The 20680-nt window shown below is 42.7% G+C and overlaps 1 protein-coding gene across 6 annotated transcripts in view; it reads left to right on the top strand.

Annotated features, from left to right (window-relative positions):
• Nucleotides 1–20680, top strand: part of TSPAN9 (tetraspanin 9) — a 277123-nt gene that overhangs the window by 174184 nt on the left and 82259 nt on the right. Inside the window, exon 3 of one of the 6 annotated variants that reach the window (XM_065584167.1) lies at nt 653–691. The exons of the other annotated variants lie outside the window; for them this stretch is intronic. Within the exon in view, the coding sequence (XP_065440239.1) occupies nt 653–691 (39 nt within the window). The remainder of the gene's footprint in view (nt 1–652; nt 692–20680) is intronic. 6 annotated transcript variants of the gene reach the window in all.

Raw genomic sequence — 20680 nt, 5'->3', positions numbered from 1 at the left:
AGCAAACTGCATGTAATTCTGTCCAGTCTGTAGATGAATGGTGAGGGATGCAAGGCAGATCTCTTCCTATTTACCAGGCATGGCTCCCCTACCTATGAGGGTGAGTGGCATTTAAATACCATGAACAAAAGAAGTGAATAAATCATTGCTTGTGTTGAATTGGGAAAACGTTTCCCGCTTTCCTTCACTGGAGGAAAGTACATTGTAGTGAGTCTGCACTGTTTTTACCAGTGAAAAGTACCTTCTGACAAAGTCCACTTGCCTCCCTTTATTTTTGTAGTGGTGAGTGGCAGTAGGTTGTATGTTCTCTCTGCTGCTGCTGCTGCTGTGTTTTGCAGTTGCTCTCAATGTCTTTTTTCCCCCTTTGTGGTCCTTTCTCATACTCCCTTAGTAGCCCTGTTCTGAAAGAATGGAATGTGACCACCCAGAGAACCACCTTTCCCTCTTCTCCATGTGTTTTACTTGCTGCAAAAATTCAGACTGAAAATTTGATCAGGACATATTCTCTTCTAGTATATCTTGTCTTTGACGGATGGAAGGAGTGAGAGAGATTGGGAGGGGAGGGGATGCATGGAATGGAAAAGAGGAAGGAAAGAAAATGGATTTGAGACACTCTCTTCTCCCTAGAACAACCTTTCTTACACTGTTTCAGCTTCTGGTCCCAAACCAAGCTATGCAGAGGCTCCCAACTGTAAGTTATGAAAAAATTACATTACACTTTTCAAATGGTATATTAATTTTGAGCTGTTCGTTTTGTCAGTGTTTATCTGATCCATTTTGCTACTGTATGTTCCCCATGCAAATAAAATTCCTTTGTTATTTAAGTGTTTTTGTAGCCTGTTTTTATTGTGCAATGTTTGTTTAGCCTCATATGGGTACATGCAGTGAAGGTCTTTGTACTGACGATCTTACAGACTAATGTGATTGATGGGAAGATATTACAAGCAAATGATGATGAGGTTTCAGCAGAGACATTAGCACTGGGAAGATTCCAATGTTGCTAACTCTCATGATTTTATTGAGTGTCATATTATTTGGCATTTCCTCTAACGCCCCAGATCCTGGAGTCATGTGATTATGTGAGAGTCTCCGTTTTCATTGAAAAAATAAACATTTCTAGCCTTCATGGTTGCAGAAAAAAGCTTGAAAACATGAACCCTAAAAACACAGAAACCAGAAGGCAAAAAAACTCCTCCCCCACTACTAATTTTTTAGCTTTTAAAATCTTGGGATTTTTTAAGCCAGTCTCATGATTTTTGGGGGGCCACACTATTGTGGTTAGTAATACAAGTTAGCAAAAGAAATGAGTTTTAAGGAGGAGAAGGGAGGGTGCTTGGCAGGCAGGAAGTTGTTCCCGATGAAAGGGGGGGCCTTCAGTTGAGAGTGGGAGGAGACAAAGCACCTGATCCTTCAAGACGTTGAGACCCAGAACCTCAGAGGTATGGATTTCAGTGGAAGTTTGGCACCAGAATACCTTTGAGGATGTAGGCCTGAGTGCTCTTAGCTTCCATTACCTTCAGTGGGAATTGAGGTGACTCGGCAACTTGCAATATGAGGCCCAAAGGGAGCTGTTGGTGGAGAGGATTAGTAGGAAGAAATGAGATAGGAGTTGAAGGGAGCAGTGAAACTGTTCAGAGCACTGATGTGAGGGTCAGTAGCTTGTACCTGATGTGCCAGAACAGTCAGTGAAGCAAAATATTCCAGAACACTGGTGTCAAGTGAGTGATGCTATCAGGGAAACGTTGAGTCAGATCCTAAATGCTTCTCCCAAAATATACTTCCTAATGCTTATTATGTCTACAGTGAATAAAATCCAAACACCAGTGTATTCATGCAAAGCTCTTCAGGGCAAGGGAAGTGCCTTCTTTTGAGTTTGTTCAGCACCTTGCACATGGTGGGCGCTGCTTAAAACAAATAATAGCCAATAGCTGTATCAAAGCAGAATTAGCTTTTCCTCCCCAAAAATTACTTTGAACTTGAATGTGGGCTGTTGGCTTCTTTTACATCAAAAACTGATGATTAGTTTAGAAAGCTGTTTCACAAAATTGTCAAATGCTGAGTCAGAGTTTTGTGTACTGCTGGAGATTACCAAATCTGAACAGTTGTCTGTCAAATGCATTTCAGCGGCATCTTGAAATGAAATCTCTAACCAGAGATTAAATTTTGAATGCATTTGTGCATATTTTTATGGGATTTTATGCCTGGATGTTTCAATGTCCCATAAACTGGTTTAACAGCTATCTCTGACTGTGTGCACCTTTGGAGATAGCTGAATTAACAGAGCGACAAAGGTTGCTGTGAGCCACAAATGCTCACTGTATGTTTTACGAAATAAGATGTGCTTATTGCGCTCCCTGTAAGAGTTTGTATTGGTGGTGTTAGACTAGGAAGATCTCTAAATTTTTGAGTTCCTTAAGGCTATACTATAGTGCAGTGATCAATAGTACATACATTTCTTAAGTAAATAATTGGGGTGGAGAGAGAGGAGTAGAAGAAAAGAAATTTACTTTCTCCATTAGTTCTGAGAACAGAATCCTACAGAACTTCTCCTTATATCCCTTTCTGTGTGACAGCATCAGTATGTGTCCAGAGAGGGGGGTTTCTGTCAGACATGCCCTTTGTTATATGAGCAGTTGTGATAACTCCTCTTGCATTTGATGTATGCACAGAGAGAAAATCAAAACCATTTTTGAGTTGGAATTTGGATCTGTGGGTCAGGGTTCTTCAGCCAACATTTCATAAGCCTAATGTAATGCGTCCTGACATTTGAACTACTTTAGAAGAGGAATGGATGAACTGGTTCAGTTAAAATAAGAACTGATCTGAATTGTTTCTCTGACTGAACCAGATGCTACATTAAAGCTGAAAATGTTTGGCTAAGGAGGGGCTGCCTGGGAAAAAGAAGATGGAGCTTGTTTCCTGCTTCCCCTGCTCCCCTCCCCTGGCTGTGACATGGCAATTTCCTCCTTTTTTGCAGGGGAAATGCAGCACTAGAGATAAATACCTGTTTGACAGCCCTGGTATATAAAGTAATTTGTCTATAGAACGGCTACAGCATGGTTAGTGGCAATGTAAGCTTCACTCCCCCCCCCCTTCCCCTCCGTGTGCCTTGACCTGTTCCAGGGAGGGGTAATTGTCTCCATCTGTGTTCATCCCTTGATCTCCCTCTCTCTGATGAGATTGCCAATTTTCTTGTGGGCAGCTATCCACTAGAACAGGGCTGACAAGCACCTCCTTTCTCATGGAACACTAAACAGTCATCAGGCAGTAACAGCTTTTGGGGCTTGACAGAGCTAATGTCCATCTCAGACTGGTGACCTAGATAGAGGTGAAAGGTTGAATATTCCATTGACCCCTTTCCCATCCCCATCTCCCTGCCCAGAGTCATCTGGTCCCTCCTTCTCCAGCATTTTTGCATTTCTAGTTTAGAAGACTGGGCAGTGACATGATTTTATGGTTGAACGTACTAAATTGTAGCTAAACCACAGAACATTTTAGTAAGTGACTTTTTTTCCCCTTAAGAAGCTCATCTAACCTTCCATGAAACATGTCGCCTCCGATTACGATTGACTTGCTGACATCCTTAGAATACATTATTCTTTTAAAGGAAGATTAAAGGTTATTTATGAGCAAGTTCATGGATATGTAAGAACTCAACCATTCTAACTAAAGTACTGTAGAGCACATTAACGGTGTCCTATAATAGCCACATGGCTCAAGTTAAAGATGTGTAAGCATTTTCGTTTGTAATGCATTGGCTCCTCCTGAGTTCGTAACTTTGCAGCAACCATTTCAGAGTGAGACTTGTCAAATAAAGTTTACTATCAGGAGCCAATTATTCTTAGAAAATCATCAGAGGGCTAAAGTTATAAAAATGCTTACAAAATAAAAATTGTTTGGATACTTCTTTTTGTGTGTGTGTGTGTGTGTGTGTGTGTGTGTGTGTGTGTGTTAATAATAGGGCCAGAAAAATCTGCTGTAATTAAGGTTGCATAATAGTTTCCATTTGAAGGTCCATTTTCAGCTCATAACTCTTTGAAAGATTTACTATTATTATTTTATTATGGTATGACCCAGAGGCCCCAGTCAGGGCCTCATTATATTAGACATTGTACAAATGGGTAAAACAAAGACAGTCTCTGCCCCAGAAATCTAGCAATCTAATTAGTATACAACAAGACACAATAGGTGCGTAAACACACATGATGGTGTGGGAGATAAGTAATAGTACAGATGGGTACTGTGATGGGTTCCCCCTTAGGGTGCCACCTGGACCTGAGGTACCACTAAGCTCCCTGACCCATCAGCCTGGGCTCCATCTCACACTGTACTGCAGTGACAAGCTGCAAAGCCCTCTAGGCTGCACTTTCACCAGCGTACATGCAGGTAGGGACACACCCAGCTGACCATCCTGTGCATAGGATGGCTACAGTTAAGGCAGCTCCTAGCTCCTCAGGCACGCGCTCCGTCTGGAGTATAAACCCAAAATTATATCATCTTGCGCTGCACAGGGAACTGTACAGTGTAAGCTCATAAAATTTGCCTCCTCCGTCAATGTGGAGAGGAATATGCAAGAGCCTTTGCCCCTGAGTTATGATTCCCACACTCTTCACTCCAACTCACTGCTTTAGATAAAGCAAAAACAAGTAGATTAACTACAAAAGGTAGACTTTAAGTGATTATAAGTGATAGCAAACAGATCAAAGCAGATCACCTAGCAAATAAACCAAAAATGCAAACTAAGCTTCATATACTAAATAAATTGGATATGAATAGCAGAGTCTCATCCTAAGAGATGATACAAGCAGGCTTCAGATTCTTAAGGCACAAGCTGCACTTGATTTACAGCTTGGAATCCCCAGGTGTCTCATTCACAGGCTAAAAATCCCTTTAGCTTGGGTCCAGCACTTCCCCCAGTTCAGTCTTTGTTCTTCAGGTATTTCTAGGAGTCTTCTTGTGTGGGGAGTGAAGAATACCAGATGATGTCACTTGCTGCCTTATATAGCTTTTGCATATGGCAGGAACCTTTTGTTCCCAAAGCTTGGTTCCCAGACCAGTCTGTGGAAAAATACTGACATTCCAAGATGGAGTCTAGAGACATGTGGTCTCATCACATGTCCTTGTAGAGTCATAGCAGTCATTACTTGGAGGCTGTCTGTAGTGCTCAGAGGAAGGCTCATCAGGTGGGAGATAAGCTGCTCCTAAGGTCTGTTGTTTTTTCATAGTGGCCCATTGCCCTGAATTGGCCCTTCCCCACCTGCTACCTAGACTGAAAGCATCTTGTCTAGTGGGCGTTACCCAGGTGTAACTATATTTGAAGTAGAGATACATAGTCAATATTTATAACTTCAGATACAAAAATATTTGCATACAAATAGGATAATCATATTAAGCAAATCATAACTTTTCCAATGACCCCTCACATGACTTATCTTGCATAAAATACATCATAATTAGTATGGGGTGCAGTGTCACGGGTACGTTTGCATAAATTATTAATCTTGGTAGTCAAAGTAGTCACAGGTGACCACGAGCCTTACTGGTGCCTGCGGACTGTGATTTGTCAGTATCATGGTAGAGGTAGCTTTTTTAAGGAGGGATTTAAGAGGATCAAGCTGGTGGCTTTACAGATTTTGGTGAGGAGTTGATCCCATGCACTGGGGCCAGCACAGGAGAAAGGCTGAGGAAGCTTGTGAGAAAAGCAGACAACTGGGCTATGAAGACTGGCATCATTAGTGATTAATGATAATCATCAAGATTAGTTCAAAGCATAGCCGAGGGGTTGTTTGAGGGAGGGAGCTAGGATCGGTTTTATTTAGTGGGGCTGAGTCACTGGAGGGAAACAGCCCAAAGATAATTACAGGTACATAGAAAGAGGGGTCCCCTCAAAATGTCCTTCAAAACCATGGATTCTAGATGTTTGTCAGAAACGTGCTGTTGGATGGCAACTTTGGAATCTTTTCTCAGAAGTAATTCTTGCCAGAGAGAGGCTGTCCCTGGTCCAATACAGAGTGATGGAAGCTAGTCTGTTGCTCTTATCTACAGTATTGTTTCATATCTCTGTGTCTGAAATAAATCAATTGCTTTTACATTTGCAGTGTAGGATTAAATTAATAGGAAAATTAAGTGCCTTGCTGTCATTCCCTGGTAAGATGCTGCTGCATTCTTGTTCTTATATTAAAATGACAGAGGTGGAAGATGTTTTCTCTACATCAGGAGTAGGAATTTCAGCCCCTTCAGTATTTCACCTGCTGTCAGTTAGTCAAGGACACTCCCCACCCCCAAGGAGCACAAGCTTCCCTCTTCTGTTCCCATACTGCAACTCAAACTCCCCTTCTGAGAGCCAAGGAACAGCAGCTTAGTGGATTCTCCCCCATGCGCAGGTATCCTGACTAAGTCACACATCTGTGACTGGGCACCATACCCTCAGAACAAGCATGAGGATTTACCCCCGTATCTGCTCTCTGTGAGTCTCTTATAGGTATGTGCCTTACAGTCTGAAACAACTTTTCACTCCCTTTGGGTCTGCAGAGCCAAGGCAGACACGGAGGGCAACCTGGGTTCCATTCTGCTACAGACATCACGAATTGCCAGCTAAATTCCCACTGTGGAATCTTTAGTGCTGATGATGCAAGAGGCAGGGAGACTCCAGCTCAACTCTCAGATCCCAGGAGGTGTTTATGGCACCGGCAGATAGAAAAACCATCACCTGACTTTAGCACACTTGTTGTGGTATCAGAGTGAGAATAACAGAACCCCATTTTAATAATCACTTTTCTGACTTCCCCATCTAAATTTTCATAGGAGTATGTTACCATAAATGCTACAGTGACTATTCCTTTCTATCAAAACACCTGCTTGATAAATCTATAGAGTGAACATAGCTCTAAATGTTAACTGTAGTATATTACTTTAGTCCCAGAGTGCATCTAAGACTTAATCTTTGCTGTCATACAGTGCTTGATTATATTATACTGAGAGATTCATCTAATCAAGTCTGCCATCAAATAATGATCAGGGGCTCATTCTACATCCTGCTCTCTTCTTCTGTTGCATTTTCATGACAGTGGTTATAGGTTTTAATAGCATTTGCACTTTAAACCCTCATTTCCAAAGGCTTATAATTTTCAACTAACACCACTCTTGTGTTCTGTACATTTTAATCTTGCTGCGAGAAATCTCCCAGTACTCTGTGTATTGACATACAGTGAGGGACAAGGGAAATGGTTTAATTAAAGTTATCATCCAGGCTCAGGTATTCTTTTTCGATGCTGAACGAATGACTTGGAAGTACAGTACTGTGTGTGAAAGTCCATAGTTTTAATATACATGAATCTAAAGACAGATCTCCATGCTTGTTCTTCATTAACTCGCCTTTAGCATTTGGCTAAACCATTGACTTCAACAGTTTGATTTATATCGTTGCTGTTTTGCTTTCAAATTGGAGGCGTGATTGTGCGAAGTCTGCTTTTAAAATCAATGCAGAGTAATTGCGGTATGCTCGTAGTTTAAAGACAAGAGAAGCATGTTGTAGTAGTAATTCTTGAAACAAACACAAGCAATTACAGCTAAATTCAGTATCTTTTACCAATCTAATTTAAACTCATTTTTAATGGTGTAGGTTCCTAGACTCTTAAACTTGCTTTTCATAGCTTTTGCCCTACTAGGTATTAACCTATCAGGCCAGGCTGTCTAGTACAACCCTTTGCAACAATGTCATATTTAAAGCAAATTTTTAGTTTATTTACTATCACTCCTAGTCTCTATTGGACTATGTTTTTTAGATGTCTGTCTCCCAATCTGTGTCATGCTATTTCCCTTCACGTATGACTTGATTCATGGAGAGTGTTATCTGGTTGCATGATCCCCTTTTTTCTGTTACTTTGCGGTTTGGTCCTGTCTTCAGTATATTACCCACCTGTTCTGATTTTAGTGTGGACAGATGTAATTGATTGTATTTGGTGTACCTCCAGAACCATATTCCCAAAGCTCTTCCAACCAATCAGTCATATAAACTCCTAAGGAGACAGTTTCTCAATCTAATGGAGAGCATCCAATCCATACGGCCCCTTCTCAACATAGCAAGAGGATCACTGCTGTGTTAAATAAAGAAAATAACTGCAATTGATTCATTTTAGTGACTTTTAGCAGTGATTGGGTTAATGTTGACATTACTAGGGCACCATCAACTTAAATCACACTTCTTGCCGAAAACATTTTACTTACTCTTATTACAAGTGACACCTAAGGTGACTAAAAATGGAAGACATTAAGGGGAAAACATTTTTCTGAAAATTTTAACAGCATTACTTTGAATATTTGAAAACATTTTTGTGTATAGTCAGATTTATTGCTTTTCCTAATGTTTTTATGTGTCTTTCACAGAGGGAAAGAGCATATCAACAAATAGAAAGTGTTACTGTAAACCCACAGAAACTGGCAGAGGGACTCAGTAGCAGGCGTTGTGCTACTTGAAGCTGCCTTTAACTCACTTTTTAAAAAACTGGCTAGATTTAAACTTGACCATGTCTCTTTTTAAGGATTTGTGTTGCTGTATTGTTGCTTTTGTCGTATTTAACATATGAAAGAATAGACGAGGGGAAGACACTATTGGACTCTCACTCATAATTTCCTGCCAGATATCAATTAAAGGTGTAAAAATATGCATAAAAGATGTACGAAAAATACTGAAATGTGATTGTAGTTCAGACAAAAGGCTATGTTTTCTTAGCTGGTGCCACATTATGGTGTGACGTTCTGTGATGCATGACATACAAGGAATGACAGCTGTCATATAGAATTTAATTTTAGATTTGGCCCCGTTCCAAAATCAAATTACACAGCTATGCTCTCTGTATACTACTAAGCTGTGGTTTTCAATAAGTGTGTTTATTGCAATATTTTTCAAATTTGAAGTTATTTTTAAACTCCAAAATTTAACCAGCCAGTGTAGTTTTATAGACATAGATCAACTAGTATAATCTCACATTGGAATTTTGCTGTACATAATATCAATTTATTATGTTATAAAGTAAAGGAAATGAATGCTGACCCAGTTCTGTGTAGATGGAGGAAAAATTAGGAAGCTATAAAAGTTTTTCTTTGTAAAAGAGACGTCAGCATTTTCTAGACGTCAGCATTTTTTTTTTTTTTTTACTACTGGACTCATCTCTTCCCTTCAGCCTACTACAAACTGGGGAAAAAAGCCCTTTCTGTTGCCTGCTGATGTTGATTGATGCTGGGAGCTACTGTGAGTTGACTCTTATATGTGAGTTCTTAAAATCAGGAGAAAAAATAACATTCAGGGCTTTGACTTCATCCGAGAGAAGAATTCCAATACACCTCTACCCCGATATAACATGACCCGATATACCACGAATTTGGATATAACGCGGTAAAGCAGTGCTCGGGGGGTGGGGCAGGGCTGCGCGCTCCGGTGGATCAAAGCAAGTTCGATATAACGCGGTTTTACCTATAACGCAGTAAGATTTTTTGGCTCCCGAGGACAGCGTTATATCGAGGTAGAGGTGTATCACTTTTGCACCATCTGTATACCAACTAGTTTTCCCTGCAGAACTGTTCTTCAGCTCCAAGATCTTCTCTTGGGGAGAAGAACAGCTCTGAAGATCACGTGATGTAATATGCAGTTCATAAGGACATCAGTAACAATACTTTATGCTTCTCTAGAGTCTTTCATTCAAGGATCTCAGCACACTTAATATAAGAATACTTGGCATTTAGTATGAGTAGCTCCTTTGATCTGAGGATCACAAGTGCTTCACTCTGGGGAAAACTGAGACATGGGGAGGTGAAGTGACTTGCTCAAGGTTTCACAGCAATTCACTGGCCCTTGGGAATGGATATCAGAGTCAGAAATAGATGTTACAAATCAGTAGTGGACTCAGGAATAAAAGCCAGAGCTGAGGATAGAAGTCTTGACTGCTAGTCCTCTGCTCTAAGCCTCACAGCATCCTGGTGAAGTTGGTTTGTATTATCCACGTTTTACAAGTGGGAGAACTCTGGGGCTCAGAGAGGGAAAATGACTTTCCCAAGATCACACAGTAAGTGTGATCCCAGTCTCTTGACTCCTAAGCGTGTACTTTTGCTATGAGCCTAGGTTCCTACTCTCATTAAGTCAACATCGACATTTGCTGGTTTTAATTGACCGTTTGGTCTCTCTTTTAGCACATGTCAATGTGGGTGCGTAAGATTCCTGAGGTAAACAGGTGGGAGAATTTGCAGAGCATTGGTGTATCACCTGTGCTGAGGAAAAAGCTGTATAGTTTGAGTGGCTTTCAGCTGAACATCAGTGATGCGACCTTTCTGGCTGATGGGCTTGAAGGGTTAGTGGAGAGCGTTTTGAACTATAGAAATAGCTGGAGTCGGTGACTGCCCACTGGAGGAGTATGGAATATCCTGAAATTAAGGGGCAGCGCACCAAAGAGTTGTCTATTTAGCGGAAGAAAGCAACAAACTAGCTTGTGGTCCTAGAGATTCAGGCAATTTGATGTGTGAGAGAGGAGGTATAGAAGGGATATGAGGAAGTAGGGATAGGGGGCTCCCTTAGCTGCTTCAGCTCTAGTGGTGCCCAAACTTAGTGAGCTCACCAGTATTAAACCCTCCACCCCTTTGCTGTTTGTGACCATTGGGAGTTAGAGAGACTTGATAGCTGCAAGCTGCACTGGACCCTTGAGGTGCACTTTGCACAGCTCTGCTGCACACACGTGTCAGGAGCAGGGCAGTAGACAGGAAAATTCTCAATTGCACTATTATTTGAGACGTGGCCGGGGGGTGGAAGGGGCGTGCAGCTTGCACAACTAGGATGGTAGGCATCACATGGAAATGACTGAGTGGGGAGATGCAGGATATGTACAAAGACACAAATGACCTTGACTGGGCTTGTGACGAGGCTATTGTGAATGAAATGCTCTGCACAGAAAACTGAGAGGAAGGTAACAGAGAATCCTTTATGGATGGCGTGTGTTCTAGATGCCTAATGAAAGGGAAGATGAGGGCAAATTGTTGCTAGGGGAAATGGGGACAGATGGTTGAAACAAATGACTTGGGGACTCTTGGGTACTTAAACAACCCAGAGATCTATCGGGAAAAATAGGCAGTGAAGCTAATGCCCTCAATAAGTTTTTCACATTTTCACGGAGGATAATTTCCTGTCACAAATGGTAGCAGAATCTGACAGTCCTGCAACCATACTACCTTGGGCTATGCTGGCATCAGATCTCCGAAGCAATGCAGGGTTGAGCCTGGTCGGATGGGAGAGCTTGAAAGAAAACCCAGACTGCTGCAAGAAGAGGTGTTGGGGATTAAGTAGGAGTCCCTCTGTGCTCTGATTCAGGAGAAAATAATTGCTCTGTGGCATGGTAAGATACAGGCCTCATCTACGCTTAAATATCACACCCCTAACTGACACAGTTATGCTGACAAAAGCCCTACTTATATCAGCAAAAAAGTCCTTTTGCTGATATTGCTTATTTGGGAGAACTGGTATAAGCTACACCAGCTATTAATAGATTAATAGATTCCAAGGCTGGAAGGGACCTGTGATCATCTAGTCTGACCTCCTATACTATACCTATACTATAAGGTTAAAAGTATACAAAAATATATACTATGGGGTAAAAGTATACAAAAGTACACAGCGTTTCTCAAACTGGGGGTCCTCACCCAAAAGGGGGTTGAAAGCCTATTGTAGGGAGGTCATGGTATTGCTACCCTTATTCCTGCACTGCCTGCAGGGTTAGGAGGCCGGTGAGTGGTGGCTGTTGGCTGAGCGCCCACCAGCCGAAGTGAGTGTGGCAATACCATATCATGCCACCCTTACTTCTGCCCAGCTGCTGGCAGCAGCGCTGCCTTCAGATCTGGGCAGCGGGAGAGCAACGGCTGTTGGCCTGGCAGCCAGCTCTGAAGGCAGCACCACCACCAGCAGCAGCACAGAGGCAAGGGTGGCATGGTCTAAACACATCCGTGAAATTTGCTATTTATGCTGTGACCAACCCGTGAAAAATGTGTGATTTCTCCACGATTTAAGGAGATCCCTAGTTCTAAGGGAAGACCTCTCCCACCCCATCCCCCGCTGCTCTGTGTAGATCTAGGTGGCTTCTGAGCACACCTACTGTATCAGGCCCCACACACAAGTCGAGTGGATGTGAATCATAGAATATCAGGGTTGGAAGGGACCTCAGGAGGTCATCTAGTCCAATCCCCTGCTCAAAGCAGGACCAATTCCCAACTAAATCATCCCAGCCAGGGCTTTGTCAAGCCTGACCTTAAAAACCTCTAAGGAAGGAGATTCCACCACCTCCCTAGGTAACGCATTCCAGTGCTTCACCACCCTCCTAATGAAAAAGTTTTTCCTAATATCCAACCTAAACCTCCCCCACTGCAACTTGAGACCATTACTCCTTGTTCTGTCATCTGGTACCACTGAGAACAGTGTAGATCCATCCTCTTTGGAACCTCCTTTCAGAAAGTTGAAAGCAGCTATCAAATCCCCGCTCATTCTTCTCTTCTGCAGACTAAACAATCCCAGTTCCCTCAGCCTCTCCTCATAAGTCATGTGCTCCAGCCCCCTAATCATTTTTTTTGCCCTCCGCTGGACTCTTTCCAATTTGTCCACATCCTTCTTGTAGTGTGGGGCCCAAAACTGGACACAGTACTCCAGATGAGGCCTCACCAGTGTCGAATAGAGGGGAATGATCACGTCCCTTGATCTGCTGGCAATGCCCCTACTTATACAGCCCAAAATGCTGTTAGCCTTCTTGGCAACAAGGGCACACTGTTGACTTATATCCAGCTTCTCGTCCACTGTAACCCCTAAGTCCTTTTCTGCAGAACTGCTGCCTAGCCATTAGATCCCTAGTCTGTAGCAGTACATGGGATTCTTCCGTCCTAAGTGCAGAACTCCGCACTTGTCCTTGTTGAACCTCATCAGGTTTCTTTTGGCCCAATCCTCTAATTTGTCTAGGTCCCTCTGTTGTATCCTATCCCTACCCTCCAGCGTATCTACCACTCCTCCCAGTTTAGTGTCATCTGCAAACTTGCTGAGGGTGCAATCCATGCCATCCTCCAGATCATTAATGAAGAAATGAACAAAACCGGCCCCAGAACCGACCCTTGGGGCACTCCACTTGATACCGGCTGCCAACTAGACATGGAGCCATTGATCACTACCCATTGAGCCTGACGATCTAGCCAGCTTTCTATCCAACTTATAGTCCATTCATCCAGCCCATACTGGTTACCTTCCCCTGGTTCATGGCTCATTAGCAGAGATAGGCACCTATCTCCAAGAGAGGGGAGGGGCTTAACACATACCCTCTCATAAGCATCTCCCATTGGCTAGTTTAGGTGCCCCCCCCCCCCCCGGGTCTGCTGGCTTTTGGTATGGCAATCTAAGATGCTGACTATGTCTCCACATTCATTGTATAGAAAGTCTAGGTGCCTAACTCAGCTGTTGTGAATCACAGTGTTGTTCTTGTGATTTTCTAGGCCCCTAAAAGTTAGGCCTTTGTGAAGCTTTGTCATGGTCTAATCCTGTCTTTGCCACTAACCCTGTGTGTCGTCTCTATATAATGGGGATGAGAATACTTACCTCATGGGTGTGTTTGGAGGGCTCATTGGTTATTTTACATAATGCTTTGAAAAATGTAAACTCTATGTAAAGGCTAAATATTTATTATGTTGGGGGCGTTTGCTGCGCTAGGTGTCCCCTTTTGTTTAAGGTGCAAAGTCCTGACCGCTCATTGTCATCAAAGATCCTGTAGCACTTTTCTGGGAGTAGAACTGTTAACCCTGATGATCTGGCCGGGGAGAAGGAGGGAGCTTTAGCTATAAACTAAATCTTGTCCTTTTTTGGGGGTGGGGGTGGAGCCTAGGCACTAAAGCACTGTTTCAGACATGTTAGCCTGCATCTTAAGAATCATGAAAAGGCATTTCGATCCTATAAGCTAATTTGATTGAGCTAACACAATTGAAAAACACTATTTTTTACCAGTCAAGATGGTGCTAGGGTGACCAGATGTCCCGATTTTATAGGGACAGTCACGATATTTGGGTCTTTTTCTTGTATAGGCTCCTATTACCCCCCACCGCTGCCCAGATTTTTCACACTTGCTGTCTGGTCACCCTAGATGGTGCCTTTCTTCCCATACAAAGCTCAAAGGTCATAGAGCTTTTGTTCGTGTTCTTCTTCACAGCTGCATTACACATGTATTTGCTGCTGTTGCTGATTTCCTGTCAGAAGTCCAATCTGCATGAACTGGACCAGACTGAGTTTAAGGATCTTTTCGGGTCTGTTGGCATAATCTGTGAAAGTATGTTTCTTATGCACTGTGCTCAGCTTTTATTTATTTATTTATTTTTTAATACAAAAAGAATTTAAAAAAACCACTCTAACCTTAATGGGGCAGAATTCAGGCCTGGCTTACGCAGGTGCAACTGGACTGACTTCAGTGCTGTTGCACCTGCTTGCATCAAGTTGGAACTCGATCCAATGTAAGGGGTGATGGAATGCAGCCATATTTACAGGTGTTTGAGTGTCAGATTACTAGAAGTATGTCAACTCTGCTGCACTCTTAGCCATGGCATTGGCAGCTAAAGCTCCTTGGGGCAGGATAGTGAAGAACTAAAAATAAATGCTCTTGCTCGCTTGTGGTTAATCTACATTTTAAATTTAATAGAAAGAACAGGTAGAGGTTAACTATACAGGGTAGGAATAGTGCTACTGAACTGTTCGAGATAGTATCAGAGGGGTAGCCGTGTTAGTCTTGCATCTGAAGAAGTGAGGTTCTTACCCACGAAAGCTTATGCTCCCAGTACTTCTGTTAGTCTTAAAGGTGTCACAGGACCCTCTGTTGCTTTGTTCGAGATAGGGTATTCCTAATCTGGTCAGCACTTTTTCTTTAGAGATAAAACTAAGATGAAATTGTAGAAAAGGCAGTTTGATTTAAGAAATGCACTCCCAACTTGGAATTTAAATAGATGAACATAGATAAACAAGCTAGGAGAGGGGTTCTGAAGAGCTCTTCTAGCAGGTGGGGTAAGGACATAGATTCATCACATTATCCTAAACTGTTGCAGAGACAGCTGCATTTCAGTGATGGGTAATATGCAATTTTTAGTGTATTTTAGAATAAACAAATACATGTTAGGGGACTAGTCGCCAGATGCACGAGAAACAAAATCTTTTAAAGGGCTGTAATGTCTTTTACTTTCACTTATAAGTAGCAGTTTTAGCTCTGTTTTAAAAAGAATGTGCCTGCATTTTTGATTTCTTACTATCTTCTGCAGAACAAAGACTGCATGAAAGGAAGGGTGGCCTTGTAGGTGAAGGAGTTTATTTGGGACTCAGGCAGTCTGGGTTTAAATTCTGATTCTTCCACAGATTTCCAATGTGACTTTATGCAAATCACTCAGTCTCTCTCTACCTCCATTTCTTACCTGTAATATGGGGATAATCATACTTATTTCACAGGGCTAAATTGTGTGGAGAAATTCATTCCTGTTTGTGAATGCTTGAATTCTGTAGTGATGGGAGCCACGTAAGTACCTAGATAGATAAATAGATGCAAATTAAACCACCCACAGGTCTAGTTAACAGCATGCTCAAAACATTAGTTAGCAGGCATCTCATTGTAGCATCTCCTTTGCAAAGTCTCAGTATGCACAGGTGTCGGTGCCAAGCAAGCTGTAAGGTACCAGATCATGCTGTGTGTATCTTTTGATGCTATTCTAAGGATCAAGTGTCTTATAATCAGTTATATCAGGGATTCATACAGCAACAAAGGAAATTATGTGTTTGGGGCTGGACAGCAGGAATGATTCTCATTTAGAGATTATTAACGCAGTCTGAAATTCTACATTGCACCTTTTCTTTTCTTTTTTTTTCCGTATCTTTCATCATCATTTTGGCATTGTTGCTACCACCTCCAGCTGTTTTTAGAGGTGATCATGTAAAGTGACTCTGATTAGGAAATATTTAGAGTTGTATAACTGAGGGGACGTTTTACTCGATTTCTAACTATTTACAATATGAATAGGATCAGATGGGCTCACATTTGGTTGACGTTAAGAGAAACCTCTGAACGTAATTTAACAATGAGCAAAAGGAAGCCTGTCAGGAGAACACCTCAAAAGCTTCAGAAAATGCAGGAAGCCTTTGCATCACTTTAATGTTCCGTGAAGCAGAGCTGGTGAGATGAATTTCTTTGCTAATAGCCACAAAGAAGTTTGTTAGAAGACCCAGCACTTTTAATTTTTAGAATAATTGTGTCTCTCCATGCATTCTTATCACAAAAAATACAGTGGTGTATGCAAATGCAAGTTCAAAACCAGCATTGACAATGGACATACTGGGATACCACAGATTACAGATTGTTATCAAAAATGGGTGGGTGTCTGACGTTAGGGCCCTTAGTATATATTTTGGTTCCTAAATAAGTTGCCTGATTTTCAAAGGTGCTGAGAGCCCAGAATTCCCGTTGACTTCAGTGGAAGCTATTGGGTGCTGACTACTTGTGGATTTAGGAGCCTAACGTCAAGCACCTTTTTGAAAATCTTGGCCCCTCCTCCCAATAAATAAATGAATGGACCCCCCGAACAAATCTGTGAGTTCCTCGACATGTTAAAACAGTTCAAAAGGGCTAAAACGGAAATTAGTCCAATTTCTTTAGCTCATTTATATCAGGGTCATCATCTGCTTAGTGAATTGATACCCAGGTGGATATGTAACTGACATAAAACGGAAATTAGTCCAGTTTCTTTAGCTCATTTATATCAGGGTCATCTTTTGCTTAGTGAATTGATACCCAGGTGGATATGTAACTGACGTACATATCATTCATCGAGTTCATCATCTTTACTGTGGCTAACATGTCCCTCACTTTAATACTTTTAGTCAAGAAGGATCATGTCATTTGGTTGCACTGGCCAACCAAGTTGCACATTGAAGATGGTGTAATAAATGACAGCATATGGGCTTTTAAAAAAGTTAATTCTTCCTATATTTTCCATCTCATATTTTTACACGGCACTCAGTATTTTCTGTTTGTGACATCTCAAACTCAGTGCTAGGGGAGTACTTACTTTTTTCAAGAAGGAACATTAACACAATTCAGCACAAACAAATAGCTGAGCTATGGTTTCTGGCATTATCAGCTAGATTCGTGCTCTCTGAATTAAGTGAAATGTGCTTCTTGCAGAGTCTTGAGAGAGGAGTTTCCATTTTTTCTTGGTTTCATAAACTAGGGGTAATATTAATAAACCTTTTCCCTTGCTTAAGACTCCTATGTATTTCTGCTCTTCTCTATATCAGTAAGGAGTCTGTCAATTAATACAGAGAATTCAAATGAATCACATTTGGTTCTAAAATTACAGCCCTTATTAAGATTGAATATTAGCATAAATACTATATCAAAACATTTGAGGCAGCTATTAAGCACTTTAGGAGGAGAAAAATGTCTATTGCAAAGAAGCTGGTATTTCTTAAGAAATGAAAGCTTGGCGCAGAGTGATGTCAGTTATATGGCTGAGACTTTTACATGCAGCCTTAATTATACAAGCCCTTATCAGTTCTATATAGAAGACAGTCAGTCAGTGGGTAAAGTAATATAGCAAGTCCTCTGACAGATATGACTGTATTAAATTGCATGCCGTGATGGCATTCTGCCAGCCAAATGGGACTGTTAAAATGAAAGAGTAGGATTATTTTAAAATGTTAAATCCATCCTTCTAAACCCATTACTGCTTCATCTCCCCAGGTTTGTAGTTTGATAGTGTGGCTTTTGAAGTTACAGAAGGCGGGCTTTGGATCCCAGAACAGCAGTGGCAATATTGCTCTTATGTTTTAGACCATGACATTCTCTTGATATCTTGTGCATGCTTGTTAATGAGATTATTGCATTGTCAGCCTTTATGGTGACATTAAATTGCCACTGATGCCTCATAGGAAAATTTTGGAAGACATCCTGTTTATGGACAATTCTGTTGATTTGCTGTGTTTTCTGTGCCAATATACTACTTACTCTCTTTTCAATACTTGACGTCTTTGCATGAAAAGGCACCTCTTGCTTAGGAATTCCATCTACTTCTGTCCATTAGACAGATAACATAATCCTTTGTTTGTGACATCACAATTAGTTGCTGTAGAGAAGATTGTGATATCTTAAAGAGAATTATGACTTCAGATGGAGAATTAAGGGATGGCAGCAGCCATCATTAGTTAAGTTTGCAACTCCGTTTCCATTATGAAATTGATTTTGCATCCTTTCCTGACTCAACAAAAAGTGGAGTATGGGCCTCAAAAGTAACATGTGAAGCCTTTGGCTGAAATTGAAATTTTCTATCAAGTTTGAATCAAATTGGATGAGGAGTTCTTGATTTATGTCACCTTAAAAAATAGGTGAAGGATAATTAAGACTCTCTTCCAACCCTAATCTTCTATGATTCTATGATTCCTGGGTTGAGTTCTATTCCTGATGCTGCCACAGACTTTCTGTGTGGCCTTGCAGGCATCATTTAATCTCTCTCTCTCTCTCACTCTCACGCTCACTTCCCTATCTGTAAAATCAGGAAAATAGTATTTTTTTTGTCTGTCCTTCTTATCTATCTAGATTGTAAATCTTTGGGGGCAGCAATTGTTTCTTGCCAAGCACAGTGGACTCCGAGTCTTGTTTGGGACCTCTGTGGCTACTGTGTAATACAATTAAAAAAAGATTGGGCTACTGTGTAATACAATTTAGAAAAAAAAGTCATTCAGCAAAGTCCAGGAAAATCTCCTTGTGGTTTCGTAGCAAACTAAAATAAAAAAATTATCAGACAGGAGAGAGAGAGAAAATAATTTACTGGTACATCTGGTGAAGATCGATTGCCAAGGAACAAAGATTAGTTTTCAGAGTTTAATTTTAAAAGTTATTAACATCTTTAAATAAATAGGTTCTTAAAAATATCAGATTGGGAAATTGGTAGCCATAATGCTGACTTTGGTTGTTAGTTGTCCCTATGGCTAATTGCCAGTACAATGTTGATCTGAGGATTTTTATCCTTCAGTTACTCAACCTTAATGTTACTGTACAAAGTTTTTAGACTCAGAATAGGCAGTAGAAGATGGTAATCTCCTATTTTTCATATAGTTGGCCTTAGTCATTTAAAAATTAAAAAACAAGTTAAAATGAGTGCGGGGTAAGGAATGCATGGAGAAATGATCTGTAGACAGAGTTGTTTCAAAATAGACCATTTTTGGTGGAGAAAGGAGTGATTCATCTGTGAATAAGCAAAGGGATCCATGTTTTTAAGTATGACTTTATTCAAAAAGAAATAACATTAGAAGAAAATAATTGAAAGAGGAAACTCAGTGGCAACTCTTGTTTTACTCATTAGTTCAGTTATGCCATTGGGTGCCCAAACTTGTTTTGAAGATGCTTGCCTCTACCCCCACTGCATTGGTGACTGGGTGACCCATTAATCCTCCACCCACCAATTGTGTCCCCTCTTGCTATGTGCAGATACAGTAGGGTTACCATATTTAAAAAATAAAAAAAGAGGACACTCCACGGGCCTTGGCCCCGCCCCTTTCCCAAACACCGGCCCCGCCCCAACTCCGCCCCTACTCTGCCCATTCCCCGCCCATTCCCCCAAAGTCCCCGCCCTAACTCCCCCTCCTCCCTCCCAGCCACGCGAAAAGGGCTGCCCAAGCGCTACCGGCTTCACGGTTTGCCGGGCAGCCGCCAGACCCTGCGCCCCCGGCCGGCGCTTCCCCAGCACAGCTGGAGCCCGGGAGGGGAAGAGCCCAGCTGGGGGCGCAGGGTGTGGAGGCTGCCCGGCAAACCCGTGAAGCCGGTAGCGATCGGGCTTTGGGCAGCCCCTATGCCTCCAGACCCTGCGCCCCCGGCCGGGCACTTCCCCTCCCAGGCTCCAGCTGCTCTGCTCCTCCCCTGACTCAGACTTCGACTCTGTTTAAGAGCCAAGCTGCCTGAGCCAGCGCTACCGGCTTCGGGCAGCCCCCGTGCCTCCGGACCCTGCGCCGCTGGAGCAGAGCAGCTGGAGCCTGGGAAGGGAAGTGCCTGGCCGGCGGCTTGGGGTCCAGAGGCACGGGGGCGGCCCAAAGCCGGTAGCTCTGGCTCGGGCAGCTTGGCTCTTAAACAGAGCCGAAGTCTGAGTCAGGGGAGGAGCAGAGGAGCCGCGGGAGAGGAAGTGCCCGTCCGGTATTTTTCCCGGACATGTTCGGCTTTTTGGCAATTCCCCCCGGACGGGGGGTTGATTGCCGAAAAACCGGACGTATGGTAACCCTACGTAACTGGTGCCCGGGGGCGCAGCTCCAGCCCCAGGGGGACGCAAATCCAGACAGTGCCGGCTTCCCGCAACGTGCTGGCGTCCACAACCCCACCGGGGGCGCCCCCCAGCCCTGCGATGGCTGCCGAGCGGCGCCCAGAGACACCCCCCCCCAAAGGACAGGGGCCTGCGTCCTCCCTCCCCCCCCCCACGGCTTGCTGCCTCACAGGGGCAGGTTGGTCGCGTCGCAGGGGCCGCTGGGAGTTGTAGTTCTCGGCCGCTCCCCCTCCTGGCTCTCCCTGGAGAGCGAGGCCCAGCCGGACTACAACCCCCAGCATGCCCTGGGCAGGAGCCGAGTGTCGCACCGAGATGATGTCACAGCGGGCGACCCACACAC

This window comes from Chrysemys picta, chromosome 1 (assembly GCF_011386835.1).
Source record: "Chrysemys picta bellii isolate R12L10 chromosome 1, ASM1138683v2, whole genome shotgun sequence".
NCBI lineage: Eukaryota > Metazoa > Chordata > Testudines > Emydidae > Chrysemys > Chrysemys picta.
The sequence above is the reverse complement of the archived record's forward strand: the minus strand, read 5'-3'. Positions and strand labels throughout refer to the sequence as shown.